At 34.1% G+C, this 13948-nt stretch overlaps 1 protein-coding gene across 1 annotated transcript; it reads right to left on the bottom strand.

The window, feature by feature from the left end:
- Positions 1–4005: 4005 nt before the first annotated feature.
- Positions 4006–4810, bottom strand: LOC132299646 (uncharacterized protein At5g01610-like). The gene has a single exon (XM_059796396.1). It carries the CDS (start codon positions 4715–4717, stop codon positions 4196–4198), a length of 522 nt encoding a protein of 173 aa, XP_059652379.1. The 5' UTR covers positions 4718–4810; the 3' UTR covers positions 4006–4195.
- Positions 4811–13948: the final 9138 nt, after the last annotated feature.

Here is a 13948-nt window from a genome sequence, read left to right as displayed (position 1 = left end):
TTCAATAAAATACTCTATAGAAACATTTATAACATTATAGTTACACTGTATTTTTCAATCCGTCAATAATCTTTTTAAGTAAAGAATTAATAAGATTAGACTTATTAACCATTCTCTAAACTAAATTCCAAAAAAAAAAAACCATTCTATAAACTACCTAAAGTTGATAAAATATGAATTTAAAGGATGTAATTATTATATTTGTAGTTTGATTAATCAAAAATCTCTTGTACTTATGAATCTTATCTATTTTCTTCAATTAAATAGAACTGATAGTTCTACAAATATCAATATTCAAGATGGTACTGAGTCCTAGAAAGATAAAATCCATCTTCACAACTTGAAAAGAGAAGAGATAGATCCCATGATATTAGACTATATTCTTAAAACGATGGCTTCACAAGCTATGTCTGCACACAAATAGATTCAAAATGGACAACTAAATCTATACTGCACCAGAATGTTAAAAGGTATGCTACAAGTTTTTAGAACACAACAAATCAAAAATGGAAATAAAAAATTCTATAACCCTCCCAAGAAAAAGAAAACAATATATATATATACACACACGCAAATACTATATATATTTGTTGGTATGTGAGCACAAATCTATGTTCTGTGCCATGGTACAGGTGACTTGGAATTGGAAAATGAAATCTTGCTTCAGAAATAGAAGAGCTCAGTTTAGTAAAAAGACCTATATCACATGCAATAAACATGCCTGCCATTACACTTCACAACCACAACCACAACCACAACCATGCATTTTTTCCAATTACTTGGTTGGGTTAATGAATTTATTCCAATTCCTGATCTGAGATTTCAATTTATCCCTATCTCATACAATCCGCACCCTTCACACCTTTTCTTCACCAACTTTGTATTTTCTTCACCAACTTTGTATTGGAGTTCTAATTTTATTAAACATGCATAGCAGCTGAGATTTTACTAATATATTAAAAGTGCTGCTCCATTTAATTAGTTTTTTTCTTTTTCTTTTTTATTTTCCAAATTGTGGTCCCATTTTTGGTATGCATTAGTATTACTTTTCTAACTTTTCTGTCCACAAACACATATATATTGTTTAGTAATATCGGATTTGCCAAATAACTCTGTCTCTGCCTCTTTGGAAGAAAAACAAAAGAATGAAAAATCGAGAATGAAGTAGTGCTAAAAATAAAAATTAAGCATTGAAAATTTCAAGAGTTGAACTATTAAATACAAATTGAGATAGTATATATATGTGTGTGTGTGCATATATATATATATATATATAAATTGAGTTTTAAGTGTACGGCATTAAGTGATAAGTGAAGTCACTATCATTTAAAATTTAAGTAGCACTTATCTAGGCTTACCTACCTATTCAACTTATATTGAAATTATGTTCTAAAATGCACGGATAAACTGAATTAAGTGCTAACTTAGTCATCAAACAACACTCAACTCTACTTTATGTAAATTTATGTTCTCTTATTTGTTAATAAATATTTGTATTGTTCTTTTTACTTTGTTGAGTAACAGATAAAAATAATAATAATAATAAAAAGTGTCTGAATACTCGGAAAAGCTTGAGGAAAAAACATCACATCACATTAACATGTCTTTCACTTTTAATATATATATTTTTAACTAGGAATCTTATTTAGTTTTCTTTAATTAAATAGCACTACTTGAAAGGTTACTTCAGATTTTAGCCTTCAGACATTTTTTACAGCTAGTAAACATTGAGACCTGTTAATAGTTCCACAAATATCACCATTCATGATCCTAATGACTTAATGAGTCCTAATACCCATCCTCATGCAGGTTTTAAAAAAAAAAAAAGCCTTCTCATAAATAATACCAACAAAATCACAGTTTCTCCATTCCTTTTCAATTCCAGGTAGCAGAAAAATACTTAGATCCCATGATATTAGACAGTATTCTTAAAATGATTAAGCTACACAAACTATGTCTTATTGACACAGATATATTCAAAATAGACAACTAAGTCTATCCTGCACCAGAATGTTAAAAGGTATGCTACAAGTATATAGAGCACAAAATATCAAAATTTGGTAACCAACCCTCCCCCTGTGCACACACTCAAGAAAATGGAGATAACAAATTCTAAAACCCTCCCAAGAATATATATATATATATATATATATATATATATAATCTTTAATTAGAATCCAATAAATAAGTTTACTATTCATGAATTAAGTATGAAATCCTTTTTCTACCAATTAAAAGGGAAGTCTCTTAAAACTACTATCTTCAAGCTCTCCCTCTGTTCCTGTGTAGAAAATTCTCAAATGAAAGGATATGTTTGGCTACATGAAATTGTAGTTTTGTAATTGGAATTGGAGAAAATTTTAGTTCAATTTTCTATAACTTTGAACCAAACTTCTCTCCAATTCCACCAATTCTAGTTCCAAGGCTCCAATTCCGTGCAGCCGAACATAGCAGATATTAACTCGGCTATATCCAAAATCTCCTTTGCAATCACATTCAGTTTGCTTTCAGGTTTACTCGCACAAATAGGAATTTTTAGATCTCTTGGAGTATACCTTATTATACTTTCAGTTGGAGTATACCTTATTCTACTTCAGGAAGAATTGAGCTTCTTTTCTGCTGATGTTTTTACGAGCTGGTGAATTGTTATTGGGTTTGGGTTGGTCTTTGGACTGTGCTGTTTTGGTTCCATTAGTTCTGTTTGAAATGTTTGACTGCTTATTGTTTTGAAGATTGCTTTGCTGGGTTTGGGTTGTAATTTTTATTTTTTATGTATCTTCTGAACAGCTTCTTGTTGGTGTTCCTTGTTTGGTTGGCTAGAATTCTAGCCTTGTTTTTTAATTGCTTTTTTTCTTTAATAAATTTTAATCACCAAAAAAAAAAAAAAAAAAAAACCTATGAAAAGACCAAGACAACACAGCACAAATGAAAACCTTTAACCTTCTTCTTTTTACCCTAAAATATAATTCTTAAATGCACTAACAAGTTTTCCAATAATCTTGCTTCAGAAATAGAACAGGTAGAGCTCAGACTGAGTTTGGTAAAAAGGCAGTAAGACACTATATCAGATACAATAAATTCATTAACCCTCACATTCAAAGAACAGAGTACATGGAAATCCAAGAAATGGAAGTCACGAGATAGGGGCGCGCCAACGGGCAGACAGTGGAAAAACAGCTTCACGACCTTTGACTTTAGAGCAGAAGTTGCTACTTAGCTGTGTGTATGTAACTGCTAGTGGTTTGGTTAGAGGGGGATTGAGTTTGAAGGAAGGGGCCATTAGCATACAAGCATCTAATGGCATTACACTTGCACGACAACAACAACAAAGCCTATTTTCCAATTACTTACATACCCTATGTTTCCATTCCGCTACATTTAAGGTCATAGCTAATGCCATTACAATTGCCAGACCAATATATAGACAATTTTTGGTTTCTTTTCTAGTAAGTTGCAGAATATTTACCAAAATCATTTCAATGGCAGTAGTGGGCGACAAAAAGACTATTGGAAGCAAATCCCTAATTCATTGAACTAGTCACGAGCAATAATTTAGCTAAATAAGCCAAACCTGTAATGTAATTCAAACAAGAACCCATCTTTGACCTTCCAATAATTACCTATCTAATTCAATTCCCCACATTCCCCAAACAAGAATAAAGAATAGATTTCTGATCTGAGATTCCTTACTTTCCCATTATTGTCAATTCAATGGTAGGCAAATCAATTAAAATAGTATTAATTTCACCAAAGTAAGTGCCACCCACTTGGATTAATCACAATCAAACAACAACCCACATTTTAAAAAATTCCAACACAAACCCTTTCCATCACAGAATTAATCTAATAAGAAGAAACAGCAAAAGGTTTGTTCTAATGTTGCTTGGTTGTACAACAATCAGCTAAATAAGCCAAAACTGTAACTAAATTCAAACAAGAATCCATCTTTGAAATTCCAAAAATTGCCCATCTAATTCAGTTCCCCAAACAAGAAGAAACAATAGATTTCTGATCTGAAATTACTTATTTTCCCACTATGCATTGCTCAATTATAAACCATTGAAGTCAATGAACAAAGTCAAGCAAAATAATTAAAATACCGACAATTTCACCAAAGTAAGTGACACCCATGTGGATTAATCACTAAGCATTTCAAAAGTTCCAAAGCAAATGCTTTCCATCACAGAAAATTAAACTAATACGAAGAAACACCAAAAGGGTATGTTCTAAGCTTGCTTACTTGTCGATTGTCGCAATCGAATCCGCACCCACATTGAGGGCTCTCCAAAAAGTTGTCAATCGAGAACCCGGCCGACGCGATCCCGACGGAGAATTCGAGGTCGTCGCCGCTCCGATCCACCTCGACGATGTCAACCCACAAGAACAGCAACTTCACTTTGACACCCTCCAACCTCGAGAGCTTTCCTCTCGATATATAGCCTTTGACTGTGGATTTGTAGCTCAATTGGTACGAACCCTCGAGAGAAAAGCTACAGCTTTTGTTCATATATAAAGCGAACTTGCCTGTGGATTCGTCTAAATCGTAGCCGGTGACACCCTTGGGTAATATACCAACCGGGAAGTTGTAGCTCTGGAGGAGATCGTAGGCCGTTGGATCGTCGTCGCCGGCGGAGCTTGCCGGCAGTGAGAAGATGAGGATGAGAGACGTGATTGTTGTTAGGGTTTTGAAGGTTTGGGCGTAACTGAGGAAAGCCATTTCTTCTCTCTTTTCGGTTTCTCTTTCTTTCCTCTCTGTCCTTCTTGCTTCCTCTCTCTCTCTCTCTCTCTCTATCGCGGATAGAGGAATGGTCGTTGAAACTTTTAATTTATCCACGTCACTCTGACAAAAGAAAGGATCTAAATCCAACTACGTACAATTACCATTCAAACACGGATATTCTATGCATATAAAAATGGTTTTTGTTTATTTTATGGATAATACTTAACCCGTGTGGATCTGCAACATATTCATTCTTATCGTGGATCAATTATGAATTGGTATATAATTTTTAATTATCAAATCAAATATGATAATTGAATATTCTCAGTGATTTGATAATTAAAATATATCATGTTTATTTAGTATTGATTCACATTAATAATGAATATGTTGTAGATCCTTACTAAGTTACTAGTGAGACCTAAGTATTATCACATTATCAAAATTATATTTTCATAAAAGTGAAATCATTAATTGGAACAGTTTGTTGTCTCTCTAAAATTTTATATTATTATTTTTTAATAACCAAAAACATATTTTGAAATGGAATTGAAATCATAATTTTGAACAAAAATATTTACAAAGTGAAACTGTTTTGTTCTCTAATATTGTGGTCAAGCAAGGTTTTATATTTCAAGTACATTTATAGCCATGTCGAACAACTGTCTATGCCCTTGCTTCCTATATTTCAACAATTAATTATAAATAAATTCAATTTTTATTTAATAAATGTCACTTACTATATAATACAATTTTAAGTAACACAAACTTCGCATGTTATTAAGCTCTTAAAATTTTTAAAAGTATAAAATAAAATTTTAATTTGGAATTACAATTAAAATTTTAGCTTTTATATTTGAGTTTTTACCACTAATTGTTGAAAGCAATAGATTGAATTTTGTGATTTGAGGGTTTTTTTTTTTTTTTTTTTTTTTTTTTTAAATGGTTGCGTAAAGAAAAGAAAAGTGTGCATGTTTGTTTTGAAAATCAACAACCAAGAGAATTCAATGTTTAAATTTATGAATTGCATTTTATTCATTTATTTGATATATTTTTTCATGAATTGTACAGAGTATTTATAAACTTGATTCTAGACATAATCCATAGAATCAAGCAACACAATCCCTATAATATCTTTTATGGTCAAATATACAATCTTTGATATACCTAATTCAAACATTTGACATTTTAGACATCTTTAAATTCCTTAATTCAACACTCCCCCTCAAGTTGGTTCATAGATGTCCCATATGCCCACTTATCTAAAAACTTTAAGAACACTCGATTTGAGACTGCTTTGGTGAGGATGTCAACCAACTGATCCTCTAATCGAATCTTAGGTAATTCCACAAGCTTTCTATCCAACTTTTCCTTAATGAAAAATCTGTCTACCTCAACGTGCTTTGTACAATCATGTTGAACTGGATTATGCGCGATGTCACATGCTACTTTATTATCACAAAATAGTCGGATAGGTTGTTTAGATAGATAACCCAAATCCCGTAAGAGATTTCTTAGCCATAATGTCTCACAAAGTGCATTTGCCAAACCTCTGAATTCAGTTTCTGCACTTGAGCGAGTTACAACATTTTGTTTCTTGCTTCTCTATGTCACAAGATTACCTCTTACAAAAGTAGAGTAACCAAAGGTAGATCGCCTATCATCTATGGATCCAGCCCAGTCAGTATCAGTATATGCATTTATGCTTTGATAATCAGTATTTTTAGTAAACGAAATTCCTTTTCTAGGAGCAGATTTGAGATACCTCAAGATGAGTATAACTGCATTAATATGTTGCTTTTCAGGATCATGCATGAACTGGCTAACAATACTCAATGAATACGCCAGATCCAGTCTTGTGTGTGCTAAGTACATCAAACTCCCTACAAGTCTTTGGTATCTTCCTTTATTGGCAGGTACTTGGTTGCACTCAACACATAATTTCAGCCCTTCTTCCATTGGTGTATCGGCTAGTTGACATGTTGTCATACCTGTCTCTTGTAATAAATCTAAAGCATATTTTTTTTTTTAAGATAAAAAGATTCATTTATTAGATTAAGATACTTCAATCCCAAGAAAATATTTCAAAGGACCTAAATCTTTCATTTCAAATTCTTTAGACAAGTAAGTTTTGAGAGCCTTCATTTCTTTAGGGTCATTCCCTGTAACCACTACGTCATCCACATATACACTGAGTGCAGTGATCTTACCATGTTGTTTCTTCAAGAATAAAGTGTGGTCTGAATTGCTCTGATGGTAGCCAAAGGCTATCATAGACTTTGTGAACCTACTAAACCATGCTCTCAGAGATTGTTTCAACCAATATAACGATTTCTTTAACCTGCACACCTTCTGACTATGTTGTTCGTGTATCATGCATCCTGGTGGGAGATCCATGTAAACTTCTTCAGATAATTCACCATGTAGAAAAGCATTTTTCACATCGAATTGTTGTAATGGTTAACCTAAGTTGGCAGCTAAAGATAGCAGGACACGAATTGTATTGATTTTGGATACAAGTGCAAATGTTTCTGTGTAATCAATACCATAGGTTTGAGTGTATCCCTTTACTACCAGTCTTGCCTTAAATCGTTCTATTTTGCCGTCAGCCTTATACTTCACAGTGTAAATCCACCGACATCCAACTGGTTTCTTCCCTGGTGGAGGATCAACTAGTTCCCATGTGTCATTTTGTTTCAAAGATTTTATCTCCTCATTCATAGCTGCTTTCCATCTGGGGTCAGCTAATGTTTCCTGCACACTCTTAGGAATAGATACAGCAGATAATTGATTCACAAATGACATGTTTAGTTCTTACAAACCATGGTTAGACACATAATAACTCATAGAGTATTTTACTTTACTAGAAAGTTCAGATTCATATGTAGGTTTAGGAATACCTCTGGTGTAACGCTATGGCAATTGTCTTTTGTGTAGCTTAGGAACATCTTCAGTAAGCGATTGGTGTGATATGTCGACCGGAGGTGGAGCCATATTTTCCAAGAACTCGGTTTCAGACTGTAATACCCCTAATTTTAAAAGGATAATCATGGCATTTATTTAATTGTTTAATATAGTCCTGATATTTATTTAATTGTTTAATCTTTTATTTAATTGTTTAATTGCGTGTTATTCTATTAATTGGTTATTTTAATTGTGTGTTTCTTCCGTGGTTATTTAAATTTGATTTTTGTTTTAATTAATTGATTAAATTGTTTTGTTTTCTGTTATTAAATTATTTTAAATTGAATTGTTAATGATATTATGTTTTTGTGCATTCACTGTTTTATTTTATTTTTGTAATGATAGTTTTAGGTTTTTACTTACGTATGTTTATAATGCCGACACTCTAGACGTAGGTTTAGTATATGGGCCGACTAAGGTTTCTATTAGGGCTTTAGCTCTAATTAAACAAGGATTAGGGTTTAGGGTTGTACGTCTATAAATATGGTGATTTCGTTGGTTAAGGGTTTTGGAGAAAAACAAGTCTTAGTTCTGTAAAGAGAGAAGTTGAAAGAACAGAGCATCGTAACGGTCTGTCAAGGAGAATAACAGAGAGGATCAAGGGAGGTTTTTGGTGGATTAGATCAGAACCAGAGGAGGCTAGAAGGTAGTCAGTGGTTGCCGGAAAGCTTAGAACAACGGCGACAAGGTTCTGTTTATAAAACTGTACAGGCAAGTTCTTATCTTCCTCCTTCCCTTTGACTTGTGTTCTGTGCACCTAGACAGTCTCTAGGAGATTAATTGGCCTTAAACTGAACCATGCATGTGTTTATATATGTTTTGCTTTATCGTTTTATCTGTGAAAAATTTATTTACAAAATAATTATAGCACGTATGTTTTCTTGACTCTGTTTGGCATAACGTCCCACTGTTCTAATTTTTATTTTGAACCTTACTGAAATCAACCAAGGTCTGAATGGATACTAGATGTAATTTAAGACCTTCAAATTTAAATTGGAGGAAAAACAGAGGGGTTGGGATAGAACTGATGTTGCAAACTAGTTTCAGTGCCGTTCTTCAACAATACTAGTTTAAATGGCTTGATTAAACTCTGTAATTGCTTTCAAAATTATTGTAAACAATCTTGGGGAATGCTTCTAGACTAAATTAAGACTCCTAAGATTAGTTTTTGAAACCAACAGAGTAATAGGATTTGATCAGAGAAGGAGTAGACGGACTGAAACGAAGAACAGACGGACGGTAGGCTCTCAAAGAGGAGAGAGCCGGCTCCACAATGGAAGGAGCTGGCTCCCCCATCTAAAAGAGCCGGCTCTATGATGTTTAGAGCCGGCTCCAGGTTCTAAAAAGAGCATGCTCCAAATTTTGGAGCAGGCTCCCTTTTTTTTTTGATTTATTTTAAGTTTTTTTTTTTATTTTCTACGTACTATGTTCACTGTTGGAGCATGGAGATTATTTGAGTGAATTTGGAACATTACAGAGGGATTAAGGAATGAATTTTGAGTGTTATTAAGACCCTAAATTGATTAAAGTTTAATTCTAAATTATCGGAACAAACAGTGTAAAAATTAAGGCACTTCTTATGTTGTTAACAAATGGAAGTTGAATTAATGGTTGAATTAAATTTCAGCAATTTGATGGAATATAAATTTATAAAACTTGTTATAGAATGCATTCAAGTGCATGATAAGGTCATTTAATTATTAATTTTGATCTATGCATGCTTAGGAGGCTAGTTGCTGAATTATTAAATAGTTTCCTGCAACTATATGGTAATGCTTGGATTTAAATTGCCGAAATATTAAACAATCTTCTGAAATTGTTTTAGCAATTTATTAGATAATAATAGGATTATTTAACCTATTCACATGCATGATGGAGTCCCTGACATATTAAATTTGGTTTATGCATGCTCTGGACGTTAGTTGTTGATTTGTTAAATCGTCTTATGCAACTATATGGTTAAATGCTTGGATTTAAATTGCTGAAGCTTTAAATATTTTTCTGCATTTATTTGGATGGTGGTTTGTGAGTCTGTAAATTATTGAACTGTTATATATGTTGTAATTTACATGGATATGGAGGATTGTATGTATCGGTATGGGACGGTGACATACTAGGGACGGTTTAGCTCAAAACGCATAAACCTAACCTAATGGATTAATGGAATGGATTGGGAGACATCGAATTCTAATTGTGACTAAGTCAGATGAGCTGTAACTAAGTTGGATGACTTCCTGGATTAACGGATGGTAGTTAAGTCATATCAACTGAATAAGTTGAGTGACTAACTAGTTGGTTTATTGTATGTCAGTTTAATAAATAGTTGAACTGCATGCCCTGGATTTGGACGGACTTTATATATATGTTTATGGTACCACGAGTTGAGCTTGAGTCTCAGACTCGTTGGTTAGGGTGCGTATATGAGGTGGATGCGTAGCTGGTTATAATAGGTTGAGGTGTACCTTGTTAGGTCTAGGTACTCATGCCCACCTTTGGGTGCGTATTCGCATGTTGTCTTCTATTCAGGTTGAGACCCCTATTATAGACTAGTGAATGTCCCTTAGTGTGGATATATTTATACGTATGGACTAGATAGATATTGTGAGGTGTCTACGGTGTATCTGCGTATCGGGTCACTGTATGGATTGCAGTTAGATTAGAACTTGCTCATGGGTCTGACCCACTTCTTTATTATTCTTTTCAGGTACAGGACGGTTCCAGCCTTAGAGCTTGATCGTGCTTGTCGAGGATAGTCTCACTTTCATCGGATTACGTAGGACTTTCCCCGATGTTTTTAGTATTATCTATTTTCAGTTTCAGTCTCAGTTGAATTTTTAGTTAGGGGTCCATCAGTGGATTCCCAAGTTGTAACTTGAAGTTTTGGAGGATTAAAGTTTCAATTTTCAGTTACACATGGAGGATTTTATTATTATTATTTCTTTCAGTTTTATTCTATCTTTATTGTTCTTTTTGTCATCTGTGTTCGCTTTAAAATACTTTAATTGTTTGATATTCCCTCGGGTTTGGGTCTGGGCCTGATCAACCCGTGTCTCAGATCCGAGGGGTATCACACAGGCTGAGTTGGAGATAGATCTACTTCTTTAGTTATTGGGTGTTCATCACCATTTTGATCTAATGTCATACCACTTGAATCCATTTCCTGATTGTTTTTAGTCTGTGAGTCATCACCACTGGAATCCAATGTTATACCACTTATATCCAAGTTGCCCACATCTTGATTATCACTTTCATCATAATCTAGAGTTTGAATTTCCTCCTGGTACTCCCCCTGAAATTCAGGTTTGGAGAAGTACATTGTATCTTCATGGAAAACAACATTCATCGTGACAAATAGTCATCGTGTTAGAGGATGGTAACACCGATATCCTTTTTGATGAGTGGCATATCCAACAAAGACACATCGCAATGCTTGAAGGGTTAACTTGGTGCGTTGACGCTAGTGTAGATGAACAAACACCGTACAACCAAAGACATGAGGAGTTACATTTGAGACAGCTGGGGCAACAATTGCATCAGTAAGGGTTTGGAATGGTGTTTTGAAATTGATGGTGTTGAAAGGTACCCGGTTGATTAAATAAACTGCAGAAGTGAGTGTTTCTCCCCAATAAGATAATGGCATATGGGGTTCGATTAACAAAGCTTTGACAACCGCCAACAAGTGTCGATTTTTCCACTCGACCACCCCGTTCTGTTGAGGTGTGTTAGAGCAAGTTGTGTGATGAATCATTCCTTGTGCTTCCAAATAACGTTGAAATTCAATACTCTGATATTCTCCACCATTGTCACTGCGAAGAACTTGAATCTTTCTATTGTACTGAGTTTTAACCCTTTTATAAAACTGTTGGAATATCGAGTTCACTTCACTTTTGGATTTCATCAGGTAAAGCCATGTCATCCTGGTATAATCATCAATGAACGTTACAAACCAACGTGACCTACCCAAAGTAGTGACTTTAAATGGACCCCAGACATCAGAATGAATAATCATAAAAGGATATGGACTTTTGTTCAATCGTAATAAAAACGAAATACGATGGCTTTTCACAAGTTCACAAACATCTCAATGAAAACTAGAAACATCAACTCTCACAAATAAACTCGGAAATAATTTTTTAAGATATCCAAAGGAAGCATGTCCAAACCGGCGATACCGTAACCATATTTCTTTCTTTTTTGTATCTTCAGAACCACCCACTGTCAAAGCTTGTCATAGAATTTCGGTATTCTTTGATTCCAAGTCCAAGTAATACCGCTTCCCATGTCTAATACCATTGTGATGTCCATCACTTTTTTGATTTTTCAAGCATTTCTCATTTTGGCATAAGTGTTTATTTCATTACCTCGGGTTGCATGTCATATTTGGGATTGCATGTCACAAAGGTTTTATAGTAATTTGGAATGTTTCATGGAGTTTGGGAAGCATGGATATGCTAGTTGAACCGTTTGGACGGTTAATGGATTTTTGGGCCGAGCGACCCGTGTGGGTCCCATGCTGGGATATTTGGGTTGGCGTTATTTTTCTTAATTGAAAATAATTATCTTGGATGTCATTTATTTTATTCATAAGGGTGGAATGGTCATTTGATAATGGAATGACACTTTTGTAGTTAAGTGAAGAGGTGGGGGCGTTTTGGTTATTTCATTGGTCCACCTTTTGACCCTTTGTGAGTTTGACACTTAAGTATGCACTTGGCAAGTTTCTAGGCACAATTTGTATGACTCCTCACGTAGAGGACTTCAGCTGAAAGGTTCCTCATGTTTATTCCATTTTTCTTCTTCCTTAGCCATATTTTATTCTTCCACCGAAAGGCTATGTTTAAGCTTATTTTTGAGAGACTTGTGGTAGGAGTTTGGGGATGGTGTGTGAATGAAAAATGACTTAGAGGAAGAGAGGTTTCCATTGATATATTATTTGTGTCTATTCCTTAATATGTGGGTTTCAGAAAGTGTCTTGAAAGAGAAGGGGTTTAGTGTGTGTAAAGCAAGGGAGAATTCTTCATCTTCATCATCTTGTTGATGGGTTTGATCATCTCTTGGGTAGCTTTGGAGTGGTTTTGCCAAGGGTTTGAACTCCCTTGAGGTAAGGTTGTCTAACCCTCAATTCATTTGCCTTTAGTGAGTTAATATGTTTCAATTTGGGTTGCAAAGTGTATAAAAACCTTGAACTGATGCTAAAATTGTTTGGCATAAATTACATGCTACTGTTTTGCTCTAATTCATGTAAATTCATAATTTATCATTTAGAGATGATTTTAAATTATGATAATATAGTTAATTAGCTTTCATTGAGAATTCGTTTCACATAAATTTGTTGAGAAATGAATTTACTATGAATTTTTTAAGTTAGGAGTGTTCTTGTTGGAAATTCTGGGTTGGGGCAGATTTTGTCCGAATTTTTCTCATCAAACCTGCTTTTAATGGTAAAGTATTCTGGTGAAGTAAAATTTTATTTTGAAAATATAGTCTTTGAACTTTCAGTGGTCTTTGGATTCACTCAATTTGGATGAGAATTGAATTTTTTATGATTTTTCAAAGTTGGAAGCTATAGGTTGGAAATCAGTTTCTGGGCAGATTTTATTTTGAAATTTTGGGTCAAAACTGTTCCAAATGGGAAGGGATTTTGTTAAACTAAATTAACACTTTTAAAGTACATTGTTTAAGCTTTTATTAAGCTTTAGAATCACTCAATTTGACTTAGAATTGAAATTGTTATGAATTTTCAAATATGGAGATAACAAGCTGCGTATGATTTGTTAACAACTGCAACGACTTGTTATAGAATTGTCCCTCTAGTTGAGTATCTTGTGTGAGTACATTATTGCCATAGCAATGTTGTAGCATCTTGTGGTGGGTTATATGCATTCACTATGCATGGTATTGTGAGGATGTGGTGGTTTCCTACTTACCTTAGGGCAATGGTTAGAGTTTGTATTGTATTAATTATATATAGCATCTTACCCCAAAATTGTTATGAGAGTTTCATTACACAGTTGACATGGTATGCTATTATGAAATTCATTTAGCATGGGTTGCATTGCATGGTCATGGGGGTGGAGAGTGGAAATATTTCATTAAATGGTTTTGAAAACCGGATAACAGGGAGGTGCCTTGTATCCTTGAATTTTAGAAAATGGGATTTAATCAATGATTTTTAAAACCAGACAAAGGAGTTGCCTTATGTCTGTGCAATTAATGGGAATCTAGAGGAGACGTAGGGAGTGGCTCTACACGTAGTTATGTCAC

The sequence above is a fragment of the Cornus florida genome, unplaced genomic scaffold (assembly GCF_030987335.1).
Source record: "Cornus florida cultivar Cherokee Brave unplaced genomic scaffold, ASM3098733v1 CherokeeBrave_3.0.0_Hap2_Chr03, whole genome shotgun sequence".
NCBI lineage: Eukaryota > Viridiplantae > Streptophyta > Magnoliopsida > Cornales > Cornaceae > Cornus > Cornus florida.
This window is presented reverse-complemented; position numbering and strand designations above follow the sequence as displayed.

Excerpts from the sequence above, each read along its gene's own strand:
- LOC132299646 (XM_059796396.1), bottom strand. The coding sequence starts at position 4,717 with ATGGCTTTCCTCAGTTACGCCCAAACCTTCAAAACCCTAACAACAATC.